Source organism: Podarcis erhardii (genome assembly GCF_964252035.2).
Source record: "Podarcis erhardii genome assembly, chromosome: 6".
Lineage (NCBI taxonomy): Eukaryota > Metazoa > Chordata > Lepidosauria > Squamata > Lacertidae > Podarcis > Podarcis erhardii.
The window spans coordinates 62751731-62778120 of record NC_138510.1 but is presented as its reverse complement, the minus strand read 5'-3'; the positions used below and the strand labels follow the sequence as shown (position 1 = coordinate 62778120).

The 26390-nt window shown below is 40.3% G+C and overlaps 2 protein-coding genes and 1 long non-coding RNA gene across 11 annotated transcripts in view; 1 reads left to right on the top strand and 2 right to left on the bottom strand.

The window, feature by feature from the left end:
- UBE2U (ubiquitin conjugating enzyme E2 U) overlaps positions 1–15583 on the bottom strand; it is a 24718-nt gene extending 9135 nt beyond the window's left edge. For 3 of the 4 annotated variants that reach the window (XM_081867262.1, XM_081867261.1, XM_081867260.1), the window contains exons 1-9: positions 15348–15530; positions 15158–15258; positions 11871–11952; positions 10196–10288; positions 8415–8512; positions 6658–6784; positions 5156–5225; positions 2040–2128; positions 615–696 (exon numbers count right to left, since the gene is read on the bottom strand). In XM_081867262.1, coding sequence (XP_081723388.1) covers positions 615–696; positions 2040–2128; positions 5156–5225; positions 6658–6784; positions 8415–8512; positions 10196–10288; positions 11871–11952; positions 15158–15238 — 722 coding nt within the window. In that variant the 5' untranslated portion in view covers positions 15239–15258; positions 15348–15530. The other variant, XM_081867263.1, reaches the window with a different exon arrangement.
- On the top strand, positions 14014–26376 carry LOC309344661. 3 transcript variants are annotated; one of them, XR_014157820.1, is made up of 4 exons: positions 14014–14308; positions 20663–20747; positions 24100–24211; positions 26150–26290. It is a non-coding gene; the product is annotated as an uncharacterized lncRNA (long non-coding RNA). The 3 variants fall into 3 exon arrangements; XR_014157819.1 differs by lacking the exon at positions 14014–14308 and adding an exon at positions 17588–20541 and having other exon boundaries at positions 26238–26376; XR_014157821.1 differs by lacking the exon at positions 14014–14308 and adding an exon at positions 17588–20541.
- Positions 22041–26390, bottom strand: part of ROR1 (receptor tyrosine kinase like orphan receptor 1) — a 158389-nt gene continuing 154039 nt past the window's right edge. For all 4 annotated transcript variants that reach the window (XM_081867150.1, XM_081867148.1, XM_081867147.1 and 1 more), the window contains 2 exons: positions 26179–26390; positions 22041–24788 (listed from right to left, as the gene is read on the bottom strand). In XM_081867150.1, coding sequence (XP_081723276.1) covers positions 23364–24788; positions 26179–26390 — 1637 coding nt within the window. In that variant the 3' untranslated portion in view covers positions 22041–23363. The remainder of the gene's footprint in view (positions 24789–26178) is intronic.

The window sequence follows — 26390 nt, the reverse complement described above, 5'->3', positions numbered from 1 at the left end:
CTGAGCTCCCTTGCTCCCAAGGCTCAGGAGCTGCCTCGAGATGTGCTGTAACTTAAGAACTCAATAGTTCCCTAGAACAATTAGCACCTAGGACTGGGATGAAAATAGAAATGAAATTTTGAAGAGCAGTTAAAAATTTACAGCTCATGCATATCCATAATCTCCTTTTATATTTTGACCCAGAGAAGACCTCTCAAGAAAACAATGCTGAATTCATAATACACCTGAGCATTATAAGCGAGACAAATTTGCATTCTGAACAACAGCATTATGAACTTTTGGGAACCCCTGCTTCAAACACCCCAGAAGTTAGTTAGTTAGTTAGTTAGTTAGTTAGTTAGTTAGTTGCTTTCTTTCTGCTGTTAAACTTTCACAAAAGAGACAGGTGAACTCATTGCTGATGGAGACCTTACACCGTATTATTATTATTATTGCTACATGATTACTTGACCCTGTGGCTTCATAATTCAAAGCATACATTTTGATTTACAGCAGATACCCTCACAAAGACATTTTGCATATATAATCACTATAACACCAAGACCCCAAATTTGGCACCATATTTTGCTGCTGCTTCTAGAAGTGCACAATTTGAATTTTCATAAGATACCTACGTAAGACTATCCCATTGTCCTTTGTCCACATTTTCTGCCCTCCATCCATAGCGGTTTCCTATGAAGTTTGGGTCTTCAAACACTAGAACGATAATTGCCAACAGTTTCAACAGAAGAACAATTATGTTTAGTGGAAACAATAAGGGTCTGAACGACATGCCTGATCCTTAAATATACTATGCCTTTCAGCATAGTATGAAAGCTGAAGGAATGCTAAAGGAAAACTTCAACGAGCAACATGAACCCTAAATAAAATCCTATATACAAAAGTGAAGTTAAGACATGTTTCATGGTTTCTTCTATGGGTGTTTCTGCCAGATGACATTAGGAAGACAGCAACCAGGAAAACGACCTTCTCAGTGTTTGTGTCCCACTTGTAGAATAACTGAGCCACCAACCTTTTATTATTCAGGAGACAGGGTATAACCAATTTTCATAGACACTGGTGACTTCTATGCCTTGCTGTATCACTGCTGCTATTTTAAATTCTAAGTTATTATTAGAATTGTTCTGTGTACACGTTTTTTGTTTTCAAAAATTCTGTTTGGGGGAATGGCAAACTGGTCCCCTATCTACCAGCCCACCCACCAGCCCTGCTGCTGCTGCATCAGAGCAGCAAGAAGCTTCGGTACAACCCCCTCTTCCCCCTGCCATGCTCTGAGGAAGAGCAAAGGCATTTTGAAAAAGGTGACTGGGAGAATGCCTGTGCTGCCATTGATTGGCAGCAACAGCTAGAAATTCTGTTTAAACTTAAGCGTAGGTGCCAACTCCCTGGGGCCCTGGGTGTCCAAGCACCCACAAAATTCCCTATGAAGGGACTGGGCACCCACAAATTCCAGTGCCAGGGCCATGCACACTGCATGGCACCCACAGCCCCGGGCATCCATGGTCGCGGGGTCAAGTTTAATGTAACTAGTTGAAGCAAGGAAGGGGTAACAGTGGCAGCAGCAGAAGGGAAAGGAGGAGGGGAACTGACAGCAGAGGTAGAGGAAATGGGGGGGGGCAGGATGATGGCCACTGTCTGCCTCAGGTGACACAATGTAGTGCACCAGTCTTGCTCCTACATATCACTTGAGCATTTCAAGAGCACACGGTGGGTGAAAAATATCAATCATGTGGTGCGACTTTAAAAAGAAGGTAGCTACGTTTGTCCATAACAAAAAAAGCAACTGCTCCAGAAGCTACAGTATTATAATACCTTTAATAGGACTAACCAAAATCTTACAAAGTCATGAGCCAGCTTTCATTCAAAAATTTCCTTAGTGTATGGAATTGCTCCTGAAAGTTTGTGCGGCCTGACTTAAAACTGCAGCTGCCGTACTGGGAGGTCATGAGAATGAGCCCTTGCACTTACTCAAATCTAGCACAAGATCAGAATGAGGCATGCTATCTTTAGTTTTTGCTAAACCAAAAGCATCAGCTTACCTGGGCTTTTAAACTCTTCTGCAGCTTTTGATGTGGCCAATTTATACCATGTCCAGTAATATTCTTCATACGATATGGATGTAACATCTCTGAAAACATACATTTTGGAGAAGGATGAGTTTTCAGAGAGGATTATGCAATTAGCTATCTGACACAAGTTTTCTGGCAGAATGTTCTACAAAGCAACAGAATCAGCAAGAAAATGGAAAAGAAAGGAGGCTTGAAAGGACCACATTTCTTACTACTCACTTTCCACACAAAGAAAAACAGTATGACTTTAAGGAAACACAAGCCTACATATTTGCACCCAGTTTGAGTGAGCTGGATTGGTTATTTCCCAAATCCCTTTGTATGAATCTCCTGCCCCAAAACTAAGAAAAATGACCTTATAACTTGCTTAGGACAACATCAAGAGAAATAAGCCTTAAAAATTCATATTAGGGATGTGTTTAGCAAAGTAAGTTCACATATGAACCAACCATTTTTTCCTCAATTTTTTTCCTCTCTACACAACTCACAAACCTCCGTGTGAATCAGGCTGCTAGCAATCCAGACTTTTTTTTAAAAAAAAAGTGGTAGCATTTTTAAAATTTTGCAGGATGGCAATATCTATGGAAAATCTGATTCATATTCCTGCTTCTCAACATGATCCTGTTTGTAGAAAGAGATCACATAAAAAAAAGAAAAGCAGTTAACTTCCATCTGTGATCTGGTCTTTGTTTTTTAAAAAAAATCTAACACAATAAATACTGAATTCGTCTTAAATCAGAAACAATGGAAAGGATGTATTTTGAGTCATAGAACAGAACCAGTGTTGGAAAGGACCTTGGAGGCAATTTAGTCCAGCCACTTGCTCAATGCAGGATCCGTAAAGCTTCCCTGAGAGATGGCAGTCCAGTTTCTGTAAAGTGATGGACAGCCCACATGAAGTAGAGGGTGCCACAAGATCAGGGCCAGCCTTACCGTTAGGCAAACTGAGGCAATCACCTCAGAAATGAGCATGGGAGGGGCAAGTTAGCACCCCACAGGCCTACCTAGATTCCCCCCCCCCCCCCCGCTTTGCTGAATTAAGGACCAAGAAGGTTCTTCCACAGAATGAAACATTCTGGGTGCAATGGCTGTGAGATTGCCTGTGCTTTCTCTGTGAGTTGTTGTAGTGGTGATGATGCCAAAAATTAGTGTGGGAGGGGGAGTTTATAAAGATACTGAAACGTTACATTTTCACCCCTAATGATTGCATTTAAAGACCCCCAGAGCTGCACTGAAATTCCAACTGAAAGCTTTTCCCTCTTCCTCTGATAAAGTCGTCAGAAACGCACCAACACACTTGGCTATAACACAGGGCAGGTTATGGCTTCTCAGAAATTCAGAAGCAAGCTATGCTGTGCTGTGTTTAAAGAAAAGTATAATCATGTCATTCAAACAAACAAACAAACAAACAAACAAACAAACAAACAAACAGGTGAGAGCTAGGCAGCGGGCTTTTTCCTGACTTTCTGTCCGGTGCAAATGAAGAAAAAAGGATGGTCTCTCTCTCTCTCTGGCAGGGGGACACTATGAGAAAGCAGGCAGAGCTGTATGCAGCCTTTGTATAGCTTAATGCCTAGGGCATTCAGTGTCTTATTCACTGTTGGACATACTTCAATAAAATAGGCCTATCACCAAATCAAATAATTGAATAATTAAAAATAAAAGCAGCAGCATAATTTTATAAATAAGCCAAACAGAGGGAGCCATGTATAGGAGCTCCAAAAAACCCTCTGGGCGTGTTACTACCACAGATATTTCAGCAGGCTTCAAAGAATTCAAGAGGAAGGAGACCAGCAACGTACTATCTTATAAAATGACAAGAATCTTGAGCACAAAGAACATCATTATTCTTGGTATATTTGATGTTCCTGCCCTGCTCTTTCCTCCACTTTTGTTTCTGCTGTCCTGTAAGATGTTAGCAGCTGCTCTTCAAAGACTTTATACTTCCCTCTTTATTTAAAGTTGTGAGAAACTGTTCAACTCTGAACCTTCTTCAGCCACTAACAACAAGGCTGACACCTCTATACTTTCCTAGTACCCTCAACTCTAAAGCTTTTTGCTCTCCTGCCCATAAAACTGTCCCAGTATTTTTCTACCACAGAAATTCTGGTGGGAATGGATGGAGTTCAAGAAGGGGCATGTTTGTAGCTTGAGGGTACTCCTGGAACCAATATTGTCACCTGAGGCCCAGCTGGCCTCAGTGGCTCGGCTGTTTCTAGATACATTTGGTTATTGGCAATGGTCCCCCAGGACAGAGATGACTTGGACACAGTATTCCAAATCCAAATTCCAAATTCCAAATCCAGTAATCAGACTGGATTATTGCAATGCGTTCTATGTAGGGCTGCCCTTGAAGACAAATCAGAAACGTCAACTGGTTCAAAATGCAGTGACCAGGTTACTGGATAGAGTTGCCTTTAGAATTCGTATAAACCTTCCTCTAAAACAGCTGCATTGGCTGCCGGTTCATTTCTAAGCTTAATTTAATGTGCTCACACTAGTGTTTAAAGCTCTAAATAACAGGTCCAAAGTATCTGAAAGCTCACCTTTGCTACAGACCCCCTTGTGTTTTCAGTTACTTTTGTAACAATATGTAGTGACAAGCAATGAATTGTGGAATGTGATACTGAATCACAGTTCAATCCTTCTCCCAGTCACATGGGACAAAGGGAGTGGGGAACATTGCAGCCTATGGCTTCACTTGGGCTTGCAGAGGCTCGTGAGTGTAACACTAAATCATGGTTTAGCTTTTACACACAAACTCAGGCATAATAAACAGTTGTTGTTGTTGTTGTTGTTGTTGTTGTTGTTGTTAATGTTTTATCCATCCTGCTAAATATTTATGGTTTTGCTCTAATGCTTCTTCCACTGCTTCAACTTATAGAGGTTTTATATATTTATTGTTTCTATCATTTTATTGTTATCCTGATTTTTCCCCCTGAAGGGTGGCTTACTAGTTTTCTAATTAACCAACCAACCAGAAATATACAAAATGAGTTAATTTATACAGTTACCCTAATTTGGATAGTTATAAAATTGGAAGTTTTTTGTGGCCCATTTACAGCCTCTTAATCATAATTTATTACCTTTCTTGGCCATATTCTTCATCTTCCTGGGGACGCCTGAATGCGCTGAGAGATCTTTCCAAACTGATAGCTATAAAAAGAGCAACTTTTAAAAATATGTGATTTGCTTATCCTTAATGTTCTGGGCACTTACAATCCTATCATGCCCCCCAAAGGGCACACTAATACATAGTTCAGATGCAGTTGAACCCAGTGCACAGGAATGTCAGTGGTCTCAAAACCTGGCCAAAACTACATGGTTGCAATGGTTCTGTGAATTGGTGTTTGCAAGTGTGAGGTGGACATGCAACTGCTGCAGTTTGCACAATCACTGCAGCTTGAAGAAGTACTGCCATGATCATTCAAAGTGCAGTGGCAAATTGTCTACATACCATGTGCAACAAGTGCCTCATTTGATCCTGTCTGGCTTTTGAGGCTGCCCTATACTTAGTGCCAACCCATAGGAAATTGTATCGGGTCAATGAAGACCTCAACGGATTCTAACTTGTCTGAACAAACCCATTCATATCACAGATGCAGAATTAAAATGATGTCTTGACTCAGGAGGCCTGCTGTATAGTGATAATGCTACAACTACCCTAGTTGAGAACTGCATCCTCCAGTCAAACACAACCTCAAGGAAAGAATGCTCATATAGGGTCTTGCCATATGAAGACCAAACCACCCTTGTGCTCAGCCTTTTTTAATCTTGGGTCCCCCTATGTTCTTTAATTGCAATTCCCATCATCCTTGACCACTGGCCATGCTGGAACGAAATGACGCGAGTTGTAGTCAATGCTATTTTTCTAAAAAAAGAGGTGCCAGAACTCACCATGAAGGCATCCCTCGTTCTCTTAGAATGACTGGAGGTGCTGGAACCCACAAGAGAGGTGACAGAACTGAGTTCCAGTGAGTTCCCACTGAAAAAAAGTCCTGGTTGTAGTCCAACAACATCTGGGGACCCAAGGTTGAGAAAGGCTGCTCTTGGAGGTCCAGTGAATGTGGCCTATAGTTACACATATTTTAACGTGTCTGAATTATATTACACCTTTGATCTGCTCAGGTGAGATCAGAATACAGGGAAGGTGCAGGATACATCTCAGTTCCAATGTCAATATTTGCTTGGGCTCAAACCTTAATGTAAAGTAGTAGTAAAATAGTGGCATTGCTATGTGGTTACTTTTCATTAAGGTGATGCTGTAGGGTAAATGTGGCATCTAAAGAAATCACTGGCTAACAATTCTAACTTTCTCCTATTCCAGTGTTGCCCTTGCTTCATTTCCCAGCTCATGACCTCTGAACAACCTCTGAACACTGCCTGGCAAATATGCTTTGTGAGATCATAGATCTGCCTAGAGAACCCATACTCAAGTTACATTGCCAATCACACTAATTAAAATTTACTGCCTTGTGTAAAATAGTGGTTTTTTAAGAAAGCCATTTAAACGGGTTCTTCTAAAACTCCCCATGGTGCTCAAAGAATATATTTATGACTAAAAGCATAAAACATGGAGGTTTATTACCTTCTAGGTGCTGGCTAGTTTTGACACACTGTATAACTTTTTTCCTATACAGGGGATAATTGTTCTTCAGCAAATTAGCTGCCTCCAAGTTCACTGGATTTTTCAAAACTGGAATTGACAGCAAAACCTGCAGGAAGATACATGTGCGTACCAGTTTATAAAGCTTTGTGAATCACCAGAATTCAGAGAAAGTAAAAGCATTTCATGACTGTAAAGAAGGATACAAACATTTGCTTGTTTGGCAAATCCTGCTCTATGTATGTATGGACAAGGAAAACAGTATGGTCAGCCTACACCTCCCACCGTTCTGCTCTGTTTGCCTCAACCATGCCACTCCTGACTGCCATGGCTGAGTGGCAGAAGTGGAGTAATTGGGGGGGGGCAGTGGAGTGAGCCAGATCTCTCTATGGCTAAACCAGTCAACAGGGAAGCGACTTCGCAGCCTCAACTTCCTTACAGCAGTGATTGCTGCCAGTCCCACCACGAGAAAAATCTATGGGTGAATTCCTAATTTGCGTGTGCAGAGCGTTAGGCTGCACATACACCATACTTTTAAAGCACATCCAGCCCCAGATGGACTCCTGGTAACTGTAGTTTGTTAAGGGCAGCTTTGTGAGGGGTGCACTACAGTTCCCATGATTCTTTTTTTGGTGTGTGTGCTTTAAATGTATGGGGCGTGTGCAGCCTAATACTCTGCACACAGAAGATAGGAATTCACTCACAGCTTTTTCTCAGGGTTCCCCAACAAGATTCAGCTGGGTGTCTTTGCACAGCACCAAAGAAATGTAGGCACATTTTGTCCCAGAACACTCAAAAATTCATGATGGAAAGTTAGCCATGTTGATTACTTTGCCCACACTGGTTTGCTTGTGAAAGAGTGACAGAAAGAGCCTTAACATATGAAAGATAGAACTGGTAAAAGCTGCTGCTGGGCTATTCATGTTCACCATTAGAACTGTCTGAAGTTCTGTCTGAAACATAATTCACATACAAATTAAATTCTTATCCAAATTAAGAACTGTTGTTACTGCTACAGCTTTTAAAAGGTGGCCTTTTTCTGCTTTTATTTTATTGCTTCTCACAACAGTTTTGTCCAAGCTGTTTCAGACAAGGATAATGAGTAAGTGAAGCACATGAGCAAAATGAGGTGAATTAACAAAAGATGAACAAAATGAAAATGTGAATTGAGTTTCACATTTCATAGCTTAATTGGAAAATGGGGCCAAAGAAATGAGTTTGTACAAAACTGCTGATATATTACATCCAAAGCAACAACTACTTCTCGATTGAAACAGATTTCCTTTCTTTTTGGGTTCCATGTTTTGACTATGAAAATCAATAGCAAACTGCTATGGCGTTCAATGAAACAAATATATGAATAACGGTTCCTGCTTCGTACAAATACAATTTAGGTTTGAAATCAATACTGTGACTGGAATCCAAAAAACTGAGAAAACAATTCTTTGAAGCTGGTGCATGTGTGCTATACTTTTCCCCTTATAGGCCCTCTCTCCTACTAACCAGCAAGCTGATTCTGAAACTTGTAAAACTGAGGGAAGCTTCATAAACAGTTTGTGCTATGGGAGGGAGAGTGAACACATTTTCAAATGGTGAGCGGTGGCAGGGACTTCACTGGACTCATGGAAACCTATTACATGAACCTAAGTAAGCTATTTGGATCCTGGCATCAGACCCCAATTATCCTGATAACAAAAGAAAAGTAAGATAAATTATTTTTTGCACAGTTCTTTCTTTACCTGGATACAAAGTAGGATACCAGTCATTGTAAGTTTGGTGTCCCACTTGGTAGGATCATCTAGAAAATCCAGACAAGGTCTTCCAGTCTTTGGGTCCACTTACATGGAAGACAAATCATTAATGTTCAAAATGGAGGTTCATACACTTACATGCCAATAAGACAGTTGAAACTTTATATCAGAATTATGCTAGATAGGTTATGATAAGTTTTATTCCCTACAGCTAGACAACGAAAGAAAGGTATCTAAAGATCTGAGTTATTTTTCATTTAAAATTTGTATCTAGCTTTCTATTAAATGATTCAAAGCGACTAACAAAATTGTCATAGCAATGAATGAACAAACAACATAATAAAGGCAAAAAAGTACACAACACCAGAAATAAAATAAAAATTGAAAGTGGTTGCAAATGTATCAGCAGAAGTAATCTATACAAAAAGAAGAAAGCCAACAGAGTTACTGCACCTATGGCCTCCTTAAAAAGACATACGCTGACCTGTGGGTCTAAAGGGAGGCAGTAATACTGGCCTGGGGATCCAGTTCTATGGAATCTGCTCTACTACTAAAAAAGGATCTTCTCTTACATAGTAAGCAAACTTCAGCTTGTTGGGGTGGGAATGGAGCAGGACCTCAGATACTTTAAAAGTACACGAAAGAGTCCATATGGAAGAAAGCTATACTTAATGCATCAAGGTCCCAAAGCCATTTAGTGCTTTAAAAATGTGACCCATTACCTCCAGTTGAGCTTGACAACAAACAGGCAACAACCACAGACCTAGCAGTGTCTTTTTGTACTAGTTGAAATTTCTAGATGCCTTTAAAGAGCAGCACAATTTAGAGTGCACTATAGAAGCAGCAATCAAGTCTACTGGGTACTAGATCATGAATTATAGTGGCCAGGTCTGATTTGGAGGAAAGGGCAGAACTGTAGTACCAGCTGAAGCTCATAAAGGACAATCCTAGTCATCACTGCCAGTTTGGACTCTAAGAACTGTGCAGGATCAATGGCGACTCCCAAGCTGTGAAACGGAGTCTTCAGCAGGACTGTAACTGCATCTGATTCAACCTGTACACCTCTATCTGGATCAGACTGTCCACAAACCAACAATGTTTCTGCCTCATCTGGTTAGTGTACATATTCACAACACTTTTCTACACTAGAAGTTTAACTACAGTGGTGCCCCGCAAGACGAATGCCTCGCAAGACGAAAAACCCGCTAGACGAAAGGGTTTTCCATTTTTCGAGGCGCTTCGCAAGACGAATTTCCCTATGGGCTTGCTTTGCAAGACGAAAACGTCTTGTGAGTCTTGTAAGTTTTTTCCCTCCCCCCCCTTTTTCTAAGCCGCTAAGAGCCGCTAAGCCGCTAATAGCGCTAATCCGCTAATAGGGATGCTTCGCAAGACGAAAAAACCGCAAGACGAAGAGACTCGCGGAACGAATTATTTTCGTCTTGCGAGGCACCACTGTATCAAGTTGATAATTATTAGAAAGCTATAACTGGTGAAATGACTACAGCTAGCTTTGGTTGGTTTTGGCAAGCCCACTTTATAGGGTTGTTTGAAGCTAAAATGCAGCTCTAAGGACCTGAGAGAAATGTAGCAAGTCAATAGATTCCTATCCTTAAGGAAAGGCTTTAGCATTTGAATTATGTGTAGCTGCTAAAAAGCACTTTGAAGTAGAACCACTCTGAAATCTAGGAGCATGACTGGGTCAAGGACACCTAACCTCTGCTGCTAAGCAATCACCATGGGAAGGACACCACCATCAGTGCCATCCTTACCATTGGGATGGAACGGAATAGTGTTGAAAGTGATGCTTGGAGGGACTCTGTTGTACTCTTCAGTGTACCTTAATGATAGTTGGAGTTCAGCTCCTAGTACAAAAAATAAATAAATCAGAACATCTAAGTGCACGTGTAGCCCCAAATTGCATGCATTTACTTGGAAATAAGTCCTGCTGTCATCAATATGCCTAACTTGCATGTAAGCATGCACAGGCTGTAGCCTTATATTGACATACTTTTAGAAATATTTATAGCTAGGGTTGCTACTTTGCAATGCAGACACCGGATGCAAACCTTTTAATCTAATGCAGCAATGGGAGATAAGGCAGCTGCAGCTCCTCCCACCCACTCTCTTCCTGGTCTTGTTGCCCACTCCTTCCCTCTCCTGCTGTGGTGTACAGGACTTCAAATGTGTGAGAGGAAAGCAGATGACAGGAACAGAAAGAGAACGGGCAGAAGGAGCCTAAGGTGCATCAGGGGATTTAGAGAAATGCATACAGTGTCACATTTATACCTCTAAGATAGCCTTCTCTAACCTGGTGCCTATCAGATGTACCACTCTCTTCTGCCACAACCAGCATGGCCAATGGTGAAAGACTATGGCAGCTGCAGACCCAAACAACTAGACCGCATCAGGTTGGGGATGGTAGCTGTATGGATGGCCACCTCTGAATTAGCAAATAATAGAGCAATGAGCTTGAATTCATTGTGTTTAAAGTTTATATGCTATTCCACTCGTTACATAAAGATATAGACATATTAATGCCTATGCTGTGATATTTCATAGTTGCAAAACATCTGCTTTTGAAAATTTGCAATGCTATCAATACATGTGCAGTCATTTCAAAAGGTTACTGAAATCTTGTTTTTTTTCTTCTTTCAATCTTTTTCTACATCACAAAACATTTCAGGGAGGTGACCTATTATTTCAAAGATTGAACTCACGATGCAATATATGAAAGCACAGGAGCAGTTATTTTCACATATATACTTGCACCGAGCGTGTGGACTTCATTCCACGTAATGGGAAAGTCTCTGGGTAGTGCTGGCAGTGTCCCTTGTCTGAAACTTGGAGAGCTACTAGCAGTCAATGCAGATAATACTGAGCTACATAGGACCAATGGTCCAACTGAATCTAAGGCAGCTTCCTATATTCCTATGTTACCTAACTATAGTGAATCCACTGGCACTGTTCATGTAGTTAAGGACTGTCTACACACCTAATGACACTCATATATGCTTCAAATCTGTGTTGAGAAGCACTACATGACATAATAAAGCTATACACTGTATTCACAACCCAGTTTGAACTGTTCATTGGTGTTAAAATCAGACAAATATTTACAACAGGAATAAATATTTTATTGGATTGTAAAGAGTGAAAGGAGTAAAATTATTCTTGAAATGCTACTATTAAGGTATTGGACTGAGATCTGGAAGTCATTGATTCAAGTTCCACTTCCAGACTGACTGGGCAATATATTATAATCCCTCAATATACTGCAAAGTAATTGAAGAGAGAACACAATAGAGACTGCAAAGCATTTATATGTAAAGGGTTATATATTTGGCAAGCAGTAGTAACGGTACATTAAAAACATTGCATTCGTAATTGTTTTGGCAGTGCAATATCACAGTGCAACACAACATTTATAGGAAACAGTATGGCTACCTTCCCATAAGGTATCCTTCAGGCCTTCAATTTCAGCTACCCATTCCATCAAGCTGTCTCCCACAGGAGCAACAGTAATGCCCTGAGAAAAGAAAAGAAAAGCAGCCCAATTCAGACTTGATGGGACTATCACTTTACTTCTCCTTTCATGTGCTAGAGGAGATCATAAGCTTCTGATTTTAAAATAACCACAGTTCCCTGTGATGTTTGAACTTGGTGAACTGTGGTTTGATCAGATTATGACTAGTGACAACAAACTAGGATCTGAAACCACAGTTTAATTCTGGTTTATTCTCACTAACCCAGTTCCTTGGGTTCAGATGCAGTTAGTCTAAAATTAGAAGCAGAAGCTTCCCATCTCCTTCCCCATCACACGAAAGAGGAAGAGAAGATTGGGGTGGGGGTGCGCAAATCCAGCATTTGGACAGGCTCCATTCACAGACAGAATGCTGATAGACTATGTAATGGTCACTTTAATAATTGTTTTGTATTGCTATTAATTATTATATGGCTGTACATTACCTGGATATATATATATATATTTGTGTGTGTGTGTGTGTGTGTGAGAGAGAGAGAGAGAGAGAGAGAGAGAGAGAGAGAGAGAAACATGGTTTCCTGGTGTATCTGAATCATGTTAATGTGTACATTTTCATTCAAAGTATGTCTGTAAGTTGTTTTATTGCAGTTTTTATCTATCAACATACCTTGTTTTATGCACACATAAATTCACCTAAATCACTCATGAAATTAGTTATTATTTATAGATCCATTGGAGTTGATAGGGCATGCTCCCCTGTAGGCAAGGGGTGTTTACAATATTTTAAAAGTCTCCTATCATGTACATCTTTATTTGCCTCCTAATAAGGAAAGGATGGAATCCACATTCTGTGCAAGATCCATTCTTTCTATGAACAGATGTTTTAGATAAAATAATATTTCACACTATGCATTCTCCCACCATTTCCCTTCATTCCTACTCAAGCAAAACAACTCATCAACACAACTCACATACTGTATTTGGTTCATTCCTCTGTGTTCATCTTAACTCCAGATTGTTCCACAGTCCATTCCTTATTCTAAATTTATTACTTTAAGGACAGGTATGTAAATAATCTTCTCAATACAACATTCTTACTCCCCCCTGCCCCCCCCCGAAAAAAACTAAAAGGGATATATAATAAAAACCCATCCCTACATTGAGAAGTAGTATAGCATATACCGTTACCTTAAACTAAGGAAATAATAATTGCTTGGCTACTACTGGGGGGAGATGGGGTTCATCAACCTGGAAAGGTAGCCCATCTAGCAGGAAAACTCTGATCCTAAGCCTCTGCTGCCTTATGCGGCCTTATGGGATATCTTTGAGAAAAGAAAAGGCTAAATAATAAACCCTACACAAATCCAGAGTGGAGTCCCTAAGGCGGTTGGATGACGCCTTGTATGCCTCCTTCTGGTGACTACTGCAGCCAAGCTGGTGCCAAATGTATTGATCTGCTTTCCTTTGGACCACATCAGTGAGTGAGGCCAAGAGGAGGTCTTATCATCTGGGCAGCTGAGGACCGCCATACAAGCAGCCCAGGCTTGCACCCCGGGGAAGTCACTTCGGAGCTGCTAATGCAATGGTTTGACTTCACCCCCAGAGGTGCACTCCATTGTCTCTTGAGAGAGATATCATCTAGAAAAGATTGCAGAACCTCAGGCCCAGGGACTGAATGTGGCCCTTGAGGACCCTCAATTTGGCTCTTGGGACTTTCAGCCAGTCATGTCCCCTTCCTTGACATCACCCCACAATGGTCCAGCTCTGTGACCTTCAAGTGTTTTTCTCTGGTTGGATTTTTTAAAATTATTATTATTATTTTATTGCATTTATATTCCATTTTGCCTCCTAGAAGGAGCTCAAAGTGGTACACACACAGTTGTCCCCTTCCCCATTTTTTTCTTTATAACACCCTTGTGAAGTAGGCTAGGCTGAGAGAGACTGGCTCAAGGAACCTTATGCCTGAGGGGGGATTTGAACACGGGGCTCCCCAGTCAAGCCCAACACACTAACCACCACACTACACTGCAATAATGCCTCTTGCTTGCCTGGAGGAGAGAGGTGTGGGGAGGGAGGGAGAGGTGTATTCTGTACACTTTTGCCTCTGTCTCCTCTTACCACTGACATGGACCCCCTGGAAATGCAGCCCTTGAGCTGATAAAGATTAGTTGTCCCTGTATTAGAAGTTGTCCCCACACAAATGAAGGGTAGGTGGCTGCTACTGCTCTGGCATTGCTGGAAAACCCCTACATGGCAGCAGCATCACTCTACGACTTTTTCACTTGGGGTTGGCACAGGTTAGCTCTCCTGTGTTTTTAACTGCTGAGTGACCACGGTGCAGAGGATCAACAGGCAGAACGTTCCTCGCCATCCCACTGCTGTGCTGCAAAAGGCTGTACCGGTAAAGTTTCTGCCTGTCGTGAAGTTTTTTAAGATGGCAACCTTATTCTTAGGAAATGGAGAAGGGAGGGCTGGTCTATGATGCACCACCCTAAGCACTTTAGCAGAGAAGCTTTGAGATGCTAGTAAACTAATTCCCAGCATTACAAGAAGTATGAGGAATAAAGTTAGGTCTTTTTCAGAGAAAAGTGGGGAAAAGGGTCAGAAGCTCAAGTTCTGCAGGTAGGAGCACCCTGTGAGCCAGCAGAAATGGGGAGATGACTTTCACTGACCTTATTTCTTCTCCCTGGAGCCCCTTTGCCCCTCAAAAAACTGTTCTAGGAAATTGGGGGACTCTTTGAACCACCATATGTGGCAGTATAGGAAGGAGAAATTGGCAAAAAAGGTGTCATGAGTGGGAGCGTCTGCTAGATCCTTCTGACCTCTACAAATGGAAGAATCCTCTCTATATGCAGAGGATCAGTTAGGATCCAAGTCAGAAACATTTTTCATCATTTGCTTACAAAATCAATGCACAACTCATTTTAAAAAAGAATCATAATAAACTGCCCTCTCTCTGTGTTTATTATTTAGAATATTTCTAGCCCACTTCATCCAGTTAGGCTCTTAAACATCACTTACCATGTGTAACATTAAAATAAAATAATAATAATAATAATAATAATAATAATAATAATAATAATAATAATTCTCTTGATTTATGGAACAGTAGAGAGGAGACATTACATCCCTTATTAACGATGAGGAGGGTTATGATGATGATGATGGATAGTGTTATACTTCAGTCTTGATCTTGACCACTGTAAACAAAGTTGTAGGGGTTGGGGGTTGGGAATCCAGCTGTACTCACAAAGATCTTGGCTTCTTCATGTTCTATAAACTCTCTTTCCAGCAACAAGTAAGCTCTCGAGTGCATATTCATAGTACTCATGTTCTCCCACAGAATCTGTCCTAAAGACCACAAAAATAAAAGGTTAGAACATTTTGCCTTTTCAAACTGTTGAATTGAATTGAGCTGCGATCTGCCAACACAAAGTTACCCTGGCAAAGCAATCCTGATATAGAAGAGCTTTTAAGCGGCAATTTTTTTTTTTTTATTTTTTTTTAAGACAGACAGACGAAGTCAACCCTGATCCATTTCTTATTCTTAGATAGAAGGTCAGCTACTGGCACAGGTAGCACCCATAAGAAGGGGAAACTACAAAGGCAGAGCAAGAACTAGGCCATACTCTGTGTATGGAGTGTAACCTAGCAACAGCAGCGTGCCTTCCCTCGGCTTGGTGCATTAGTTTTCCCTCGCCCAACCAATCAGGACAAGCCTTTGTTTGCTCTTTTGTCCTACCTCCAATCAGAAGCAGGCTTTCATCCAGACCTTGAAACTACTTCTTCAACTTCTGCTGGGATCAGATTACAGAAGCGGGGACGCTCTCCAAACGCAGCAAGTGTTAAAAAAGCAAGGGCGGGGCGGGGGGAGCAAGTGCTTTAAAATGCTATGGGGCGTGGAGGCAAAACGAAGGGGCTAAGCAACTCATGCCATTCCCTTACTAACCCCCCTGGCCACATCCCTCAGACGCCTGCTGCGGGGCAGAAGCACAGATTGTAGGAGGAGGAGCCAAGGGGTTGATTAAGGTCCCTCGCATCAAGAGCAGGCTTGGTGCCTCAGAGCAAGTCCTGGTACAGTCCCCAGGTGTGGGTTTGTCTGGAAGTCAGTGCTGGATTTATGTATAAGCTAAACAACTATAGCTTAGGGCCCCACTCTCTTGGCCCCCCCAAAAAATTAAAGGGAAAAAAACCTGGATGTACATTTCCAAAATATAAGATAAAAAACAAAATAAAACCTACATACAGCAACAGTGTTTTTTGTTGTGTAGGCTCCTATGATGCAAGTCATGGGCCCCTCCTGCTAGCATGCGGCCTAATATAACACTGATTTGCTCATTTCTGTATATAGGGTGCCTACATTCTGCATGTGCAAATGGCTTTAGATACCTATTAGGGCCATAAATTACCATATAGCATGTATTCAACACAAAAAACAGCGACAATTTGTTGTTGACAAAGGACAGCTGGACATACAGTGGTACCTCAGGTTACATATGCTTCAGGTTACATATGCTTCAGGTTACAGACTCCGCTAACCCAGACATAGTACCTCGGGTTAAGAACTTTGCTTCAGGATGAGAACAGAAATTGTGCTCTGGCGGCGCAGCGGCAGCGGGAGGCCGCATTAGCTAAAGTGGTGCTTCAGGTTAAGAACAGTTTCAGGTTAAGAACAGACCTCCGGAACGAATTAAGTACTTAACCCGAGGTACCACTGTATAAAGGGCCCCATTACCTTTAGTAGCTTAGGGCCTCAGCAAATTTAAATCTGGCCCTGATGGAAGTGTCTGTTAAGCAGAGCTTCATAGTGTAAAGCAACACATGAGGGCAAAATGGCAGAGGCAAAAGTGCAACTGACACACCATGGCTTTCCCACACATAGATGACCCAAGGAAGAGATGGGCAAGATGCTCTATGCTTTCTGTGGTGTTTTTGCACATATGTAGTCGAGGAATAGAAACTTTCATCTCCATTCTGTTGCGCCTTGTTGAACACAGAAGTGTGTGTGCATGTTGTGTGCATGAGAGTACTTGTGTTGTGCGTTTGAGCCTTGAGCTGCTTAAAAACACACCTGAGAGAATACAAGCACATGCATTGGTGTAAGGTAAAATATTTATACCTGAGTTGTGACAGAGTGTCAAAGCATGCATAACTGCATTTTTGGTATGGGCCACTGGCCAATTTAAAGTTTATAAATTGTGGCCTTCCCCCAGTTTTCAAAAGCTTTCACATTTCATCCTTGCTATGATTTCCCTCGCTTAGTAGTTTATTGTAGTTTTTGTCGTAAGCTAATGTTGAATGAAATGTTTGGATACAAGTGTGTCATCTCTACCCTAAAGGGGATGTAGTATTAGTCATAAAACAAGATAAAACTACTCCTGTAAGACTTGCTTCTTTAAATCATTCTACTGGCCATTAATTAAAGTAATTAAAGTCAGTGTGTGCCAGTAACATTTGCAAAACTATGTTCTCAACACTACGGCCTTTCTGCTTTAAAAGCATTTTTTGCAAATGCAGCACCAGAGCGTGGGTGCTTTATTTCCATGGGACTGTGATGAAATCTGGATGCAATTTCCAGATAAGGAAAAGGATCCAAATTCTGAAGCTAAATCATATAGCAGCCAGATTCTGGATATAAAATACTTTTGGGAGAGGTATGAACAGTACACAGGGTGGGGGGGGGGGGAGAGAGGCCAGCAATTCAACAATTCAAAAAACAAGATGTTGTCACAGGGCCTAAGCAAATATAGAGCTCCTGGGATTAACTTTGCAACAGACTTCTTTTGCAGATATCCCCACCTGCATGAGCTTGCTTTTACAGATCTAGTATATATCTATATCCTCTATATCTCATGGTGGTTATACTCCCACATCAGTGGTAAGATCCTGCATGCTGTTCTGTGGTAGAGAAGCTTTTTTAAAAAGCAAAGATGGAGAAGTGAAAATGAATTCAGACTTTTTTTCTGGACACCTAATATTTCAAATATTCTGCAGTTGCTGTTCAGAGGAATCTCTCAGGATTCAAACAGGAACATAAATTGTTCTGCTGGATTCCTGTACTTTAAAGGTCCCTTGTTAATTCACATCCAGATTCATGTAAAGATTATATTTTATCTCACCAACCCTTAGCACAGCTGTGTGTGCAACAGCTCTTGTGTGTTTATTTGGGGGGATTGCATTTGATTTTGTATGTAAAAGCTTTCATCTCACATTTCTTTCATTGAAATTGCATTTGTTTTGCGTTTCCTTCATGTGCTCATTTTGTTATTCAGTATAGTTTCAAATCTCCATTGAAATTTCCCCTCCCCCCTTTTTTATTTATCTATTTATTTTGTCTATTGCTACACTAGAGCAGATATTGGAAGCCACCACCTAACCCCTCATCATGCAACATCATTTCGTTGCATTTTCAGCAAAAATTAGTAGCCACCAATGGAAAATGTGATAATTGCTGCTGCTGATGCCATTTTATCTTCCCAGGTATCCCAGAATTACCCTGTGTTGGAAGCTTCTGGGGAGATGGGAGGCTGCCGAGCAGCTACTGCTTTCTGCTCTGCTGCCAGCAAAAACATGTAATCCCCACCCACTGGAAACCTTTAACAGTGCTTCCATTCTTCCATGTTCCATCCTCTGAGCATTGGGATAAATGTGATCTGGACCACTAGTTGTTTAGTTTTCCATTCATCACAAAACATATGTACACCCCTAGATGCAATTCAACTGTAATCTGTCAGAACAGTTGAAATCCTGCTACTAAACACATGCATATTTAGCACTACTGGAATAAAATGGACAATTCCACTCAGAAATGAAATTGGTTTGAAATCAGTTGTCCCACTGCAGACATAAAGATTATTTTGATGATTCAAAGTTGTTCTTCTCAGAGACCAATTCAATACATAGTCTCAATGTGTAGTGTCTTGTATTTTCAGCATTTTTTACTACCTCAGCAATATAAATGTTCTTACTTTTTCAAGCTCAAACAAGAATATGATTGGGGTATATCGGCTGAATGAATCATCTACCCTCATAAAAATATGAAGTTATAAAAATTATTGCAGAAAGTTGCAGCTGCCCCATTGTGAAGTCAAAGGGTTTGTAGGCCCACAGAGAGACCGGGGTTTTGGTGAGTGATGATCCTTAGCGATTGAAGATCCAGCCAGAAGACAGACCTTTTCTGAGAATCAATGGATGTGGTTTTATGAGTAAGAGCTGCATAACCGGTCTCCAATATCATTAAATCTTTATGCTATAGCAGTGCTTTGCATGTGCAATGTAAGAGAATGTGACTGCTTTATTTCCTGTTGATGGAGGGAAATATTTGGAAAGGGGGGTGGGTAAATGTGCATACAGTGTTTTATTTATTTTTTCTTGCTCTGGGCATCACATGCATGTTCTAAATAGGCTCTTTAAGTATTGTATTTGTTCATTGTTTCTGACACTTTCTTGAAGAGTTTCCTTAACCAGCTTGCAAAGCTGAAATGGTTGCTAAAAGTGGAATACCACTGAGCCAAGCAATTAGTATTTGTACAACCCACATAGTACTCTCTGGAAATTGTTGAATTCACCTTAGCCAGTCTTAGCCAGTATGGTCAATGGTCAGGGATGTTGGGAGTTACAGCCCAACAACAACTGGAGAGCACCGTACTGGCTGTCCCTGCTCTAGGCTGTAGTCCACACTCCCAAGGACTTTCTGGTTCATGGGTCAGTTGGTTAGTCAGTGCATTGATCCAGCTGAGCTATGTGAAGAAACAGCCTGCCAAAATAAATGTGCAGTTGGTAAAGTTGTTACTAGCGAGCATGCTGTTCACACATACCCATGAGTTTTGGAATGCACTGTTTCACTGTGTATGTAACATCAAGCCATAACCCCTGATTAAGCAAAAAGAGCCTGTGCATACAGCTTCCATTTTGTTCATTCCTCCAGTGAGCAAACAAACCACGTAGTGGCTGGCTTAGCATTAGTGGCTGGCCCAGGAATTGTTTCTCCCAAACAAGTTACAATTGAGATTTGGCTTTAGATTGTGGTTTGCTTGGAGCTAAACAAACCACAAGTGTTGGGTCAGATGTATGTAGTAACAACTAGCCACTCTGTGGTTTGTTTGCTCACTGGAGGAAAAGAAGTGCAATGCGGGAGACTTTGAGCTGCAAGCACCAGCACATAGCTTGTACACAGCATAATTTGCTTAGCCATAGCCTATGGCTCCGTGTTGCACCTGAATGTGGCCATAGTGTCCTCAATTTTATTGCCAGCAGCCTCATTGTTCCTTGGGGCACAACTGCATTGTATAGTGACTGGGCTGATAATATAGTGACTTGTGAAAGGTCACCCCGTGAGCTTCATGGTTGACCATCCAAACTTAATTCTACTCACTGCATGAATTATTTTCTTGAGCAACTAACAACATATGTGAGAACTCATAATTGTCTATTCAAGGGGTAGCTAACTTGTGGCCCTCAGGTCGCTGGAGTCCAGATCCCACCAGCCAGCATGACCACGGTGAACAGTGATGGGAGTTGATGTCAAGCTACATCTGAAGGCCCACAGATGCCCCATCCTTGTTTACCCCATTGAATGCTTAAATGCAGAACTGGGTTCAAGTATAGCTCCAGGTCCAGCAAGAGATTTGGTCAGTAAGTGTACAAGTCTTTTGCATGTATTTCAAAAATAAAATCCTATTTTGCTGGTTTGTCAGATCCAAGAACCATGCAGTATTCAGACCTGTCACGTTCATTGTCATATATTTATTTTCAGTCCTTAACTCACTGCAGGGCAATTCCCAGTTCCAGCTGTGATGCTTGCTTTGTAAAAGTGCCCCTCTATTGAATCTTTGTGAAAGGTAAGGAAACTATTAAACTGTGTGAGGTAACCTTTAAATTAGCTGCTTTTTTCTGTTAGCAGGATTAGACAGGTTTTTGTCCTTTAATTTCGCTGTTTTTCTGAACTTACATTTGCATCTCTCAAGCTTCATAAGGTATAGTTTAAAGTATTATATTTCATTTATTTGAAGAAAGACGAAATGATTATTTAAAGTGTGAAGGTTTGTGACATTTCTTCCTCTGTATGTCCAAGTTGCAGAAACCATATTTTCACCAGAGTTTGCAAAATGTTGATTCTTTAGCAAAGGTTCCCCCCACTCGTATTATCCAATTGATAGTGTTGAACTGCTTTCTTGTCTTCATTAGCTCCTTTGTGAATTCCTGTTCCTATTTAAGTGTTGTTGTTTTTTTAAAAAAGCACACAACCTGTACCTTGTGCAAGAAGAAAAAGATTTGATAGTTGGCATTAACAATTTTTTCTATTGCGCAAGACAACTGGCTCAGTTTTTCCTCAGAGCATGGTTTTCACTGCCAGTATTCTATATTTAAGAGACACACAATTGGCTTGCATTTTGAAGATGCTTAAAGCATCCACAAATTAAAATATAAGCAATTTGGCTTGTCATTCAGAATACATCTCATGAGAACTTTTGATCTGTTTAGCAATAGTGACTAGAACAGTAATAATAACAGTAATAGAAGAGCCCAAGGGGGCTTTTGAATTGTTTTTCCTCAGACAGGAGTCTCTTTACCTCATTGCATGGCAAATAACTCTGGAAAATGACGGGGAAATTTTGTAGAGTCATGAAAGTAAGCAGTAGACAGAAAAACATAAAATAGCCCACTTTGTGAGATTGATCTGGGGACAGTTTGGGGATGGATGATGATTAACAAGAGTCTCAAATGACTAATAACAATAGTCTCAATTGACTTATTGTATAAGGAAGGCTAGCAGGATGTGGCACTTAATCCATCTGAGAGTTTCAGAACATTGATTATCATTCCGAAAATATGCATGTTCTTCTTTAAAACCATGTTTTAATAACCAGCAGCATATAATAATCAGAGTTTAATATCACTCTGGTGGTGTCTGAAATACAAAAATGCACTGAGCTTCTGCATAAAGTAGTCTGTGTTGCTACGTTTACATGCTTACCTTAGTGCAACATCCTCAGTGAGTAGATTAATAAAGTAATACAGTAATCAAATGCATGCAATGAAAACAAAATATGTATTAAAACATTGTCTAAATGTCACCTTGTATCTTTTAAAGACATATCCACGTAGTTAAAAAATGAGAAACAGACAAGAAATAAAAAGCAGGATGTATTTTTCACTTCTGCTATACAAAGACAACATTTTTGTGCAAAAGATTTTGAAAAAAAGTACTGTCAAGTGTCTGAAAGATTTGTGTATATAATCCATACAAAAATTATTTTAATAAAAAAGTCTGAGAGGTTGTAATTTACACAGTATTTTTTCAAACATTACAGTGGTTTCAAAATAATCCAGATTGATTACACCTGAATAAAATTCAGTAATAAAAATGCAATTTTCTAGTAAAAAGTTAATTCTAATTCACATTATTTGAAATGACATACAAAAGTTATCATAGAAAATTTCTAAAAAATTGTTGTGTACAACTGATGGAATGTAGGCTTCCCATTTCAGGGTTATCACTACAAAAGCTATTTATTTTACTTGAAATAATAAATATTCTTGGGAAAACTGATTGTCTGTTATAAAATAAGAATTTAGAGTTTTCTTTAATTAAAGGGTTGCATAGCAACAAAGGGATACAAAAATTCTATTGCAACTACAGATATAACATCAAGAAGTATAATTTTCACTCACTTATCGTATGCAGTTCCAAGAGGGTTCTATTGCTTGTCCTAGTTTATGCATGAGTTTAGACGTATCACTAGACAGAAACTGTTTACATACTCAAAACTGAATATGTCTGAACAAAATCCTTGTCTAAAAAGGAATTGTCATTTTGATAATATGTTGCACATCCACTACACTTCTGATTTGTGGATGCTGTTTAAAGGGGGGAAATAATAAAAGTCAATGCCCAATGTGTGCCATTAGAATGAAATGCAAGCAAATTTATCACGGTATTTGGTTTCACCCTATCTCTGGATCAGGTACTTGTGTCTTGTGGTGCCCTCAAACCACATTAGACCAAAAAAGAGTACAACTTCCATTCTACAGGAGCATATTTAATCGTCCTCAACATTTGTCTTAACCACATTCATTCATAAAAGTGACCAATATTAAAATGGGTTTAGAATAATAAGATTGCTGAGACAGAAATTACGGAACTGTGATTAAATAAAACGTATCACAGTTAATTTTCTTTTTCACTCACACACACACACACAAATTTCTTTCTCCTTGGTAGCTGTAAAATAAGGGTTCACCCAAGATATTGAGTGTAAACTCCATTTTTGAAAAATACGTTTGGCACCTCTTTATCCTGTTAAGCACAAATAAACTTCACAGAAGATACTTATTGCAAATATCTCTTTATACAGCCAGAAGAATCTCCAATAAAATATTTGAATATAAATCTCCTCTAAAAACGTTCTATATTCCATATTGTAAATAGGTTTATTTACAAAAGTCTTGTTTATTTACATCTCTGCTGAAATCACGGTCTCATTATGTCCATGAATACTGGAATCTCCTAATAGAGATGTCTGTTTGGAGTCAATTCTGTAGGGTTTTTGAGTTTTGTTTCCAAAAACGGTTATACTAATCCCACTTGGATGACTCTGCATAGACATATGAGACAGCAAAGGAATATTTGCATCCTGATTAGATCCTGAAGAGGGTAAGCTAGTCACGTGCCCAGTGCTGGTTGATCCACTTGCACTACTTGGCGAACGACTCTTTGGTGGAGGACAGTGCTGAATTACTCTGGGTGGGCCTGCAGGCTGGTAGTGAGCAGCTGGGAAAGCAGCATATCCAGGAGGAATTGGATATCCATTTATAGGAATAAATCGCTGGTTTTGAGGTATTGGTGGGCCAATAAATCCAGCAATTTGGCCTTGTGGTATACCCTGTGCTGGAAACATGTAGTTAGGGTACCTAGGGTTACTCAGGTTGCTAACTGGGCTTGCGCTGAGAGAAGTTGTCTGAGTGGTAGCATTTCCACCAGAAGGAGTAGTAGAACTAGTGTGACTTGACAGCCCCTCCCAAGAACGCAGCCTAGCATGGATATCTTTAAACCTTGGTCTCCGAGATGGCAGCTCATGCCAACATTCGGTCATTAAGCTGTACATTCTGGGAGGGCAGTCTTCAGAGCATGGCAAAAGTTGTCGCTTCCTAACCATTTCTATGACCTCTTGGTTACTAAATCCATAATAGGGCTGGAGACCAAAGCTGAAAATCTCCCACAGGACAACACCAAAGGACCAGATGTCTGAATCGGAAGAGAATTTGCCATACAGAATTGCCTCTGGGGGCATCCAACGAATGGGTAAGAGGGACTTGTTTTGAACTCTGAAATAATCTGCAGAGTAGATTTCTCTTGACAGTCCCAAATCAGAAATCTTCACGTGGAGCTGTTCTCCAATTAAAATATTTCGAGCAGCCAGATCCTTGTGAACAAAAAAATGACTTGATAAGTATTCCATCCCTGCTGCAATCTGGACTGCTACGTGCAGAAAATCTCCATGATCTAAACTAGATTTTACAGTACCATCCTCATCACTGCTGCACCCAACATCTGAATGTGGCGATCGCATTATAAGAAATTCATGCAGGTCCCCTTGATTCATGTACTCAAAAAGCATGCAGACTGGCTGCTCTTGAGTCACAACGCCAAGAAGGCAAACGATGTTGGGATGATGCAGTTCTGCCATCAGAGAGGCTTCCTGCTGGAACTCTGCCCACTGTTGTGGATTGTTGCAGTCCTTTAGGGTCTTAATTGCAACCAGCTGAGCATGGTCCATGCCTGGTAGATAAAGGTGTCCCTTGTAGATTTTGCCAAAGGCACATTCACCCAACTCTTCCATAAAACGGACAGCAGATAGAGGCAGCTCTTTGGCTTTGCTCTGTTGGAAAGAAGACGACATGTCAACAATAAATTTGGATGATGGCTAAAATCTCAGTGCCATACGTCTGATACTGTAGGAGGATACTATAACAAGAGTGGTTTTCAAGACACCCCTTCCCATTTCTTTACTTTATAGATACAGAGTTAAAAATAATTCCATCATAAAGCATGTGAACTTCAATGTTTCCATTCATGAAGTAGGTGACAGTAATTGAGCGGGGAACTCAATGTTCAGGACCTTTCGGAAATTAAGTTTTCCTTTACTTGAGATCCTTGCTACTCTCACTCCAATTTTGCCAAAGCAGTATTGCAAACAAAAAAAGAAAAAGAAAAGGGGAGGAGCAGAAAGCCCCAATGCACTTTATTATCATTTGAAAGTGACACTCAGGACTGAATTCTAATTTTCCTAACCATTTACAAATTTTAGATAAATGCTGTGTGAATTAATATATCGCAGAGGCATTTAAACAAGCAGCCAGTTGACTGTGCAGTGATGGCAGGAAATTAGCTGTATTGTTGAGACACAGATGGTTTATATTATACAAATCCTTTAGGCTAAAACTTGTTTAGGTCTGGCATATTGTAAATTATATTTTAGTAATGAAAGTGAAATGACCTCTGTCTGACCTCATGCAGGATTGTCTGTTTTAACCAACCTAGTGGAAAAGTATGAAAGAAAATGAAGTCATAAAGTTTTGGCAGGAAAGGGGTTCATTTTAAGTTAAGCAGTTATAAATCTGCTTAGTTTTTGTTTGACGGGTATTTGTCATATGGTGGTGTACAAAATGCAAATAAGTGTAAAACACATATGAGGCACCATGCCAACGTAAACCAAGTACAAAGGAAATTTGTCAGGGGACACTTTATCTCTATCAGTTGCTTCTATTAAATGAATGACAAGAGCGGACACAATTTATATTATACTAAGCATGTAGCAAGTGCCTTGAGTTAGGGATTACTCTGTAGTAAATGTGCTTAGGATGGCAGCCTAACAGTGCAGTCTTATACATAGCCACTCACATGTAAGTCTCACCAAGTCCAATAGGACTAAGCTCTAAGTAAATGAGTACAGGATTTAGTCCCATGTACAAAACTGGGAATTTGGTTTATTTCTTGTTTTTATTGCATCAGTTAGCATATGTCCAAACTCAATACAATTTTATATTCACAGAAGAAAGAATATTTTATGGAATGGAAACAATTGTAATATTGTCCTACTAGTATTTGTGAAATGCAGTCAGCTGGGATTGACACATCATTAGGAAAACTATTGCACCCAAAAGAGCTGGAAGAGACCAAAATAGCAAAGGTTCTTTGAACTAGAATACTAAGTGGAAACATTTTTCTTTTATGACATAGGCATATAAAGTAGATTTCACCAACAATACCTTTGGTTTATATGCATTCAGCATAGACATCTCTACGTTCTGTCCTCTGACATGCTTAGGCTGCCTTTGCACTGGAGGCGAAGAAGACTTCTGGTTGTTGCGGCAAATACAGATGAAGAAAAATAGTAAGGCAATAGCCAGGGGAATTGTAACACTTGGCACCAATATATAGAGGATTTCCATTTTATTCTTTTCCTTGGAGTCTTTTGTGT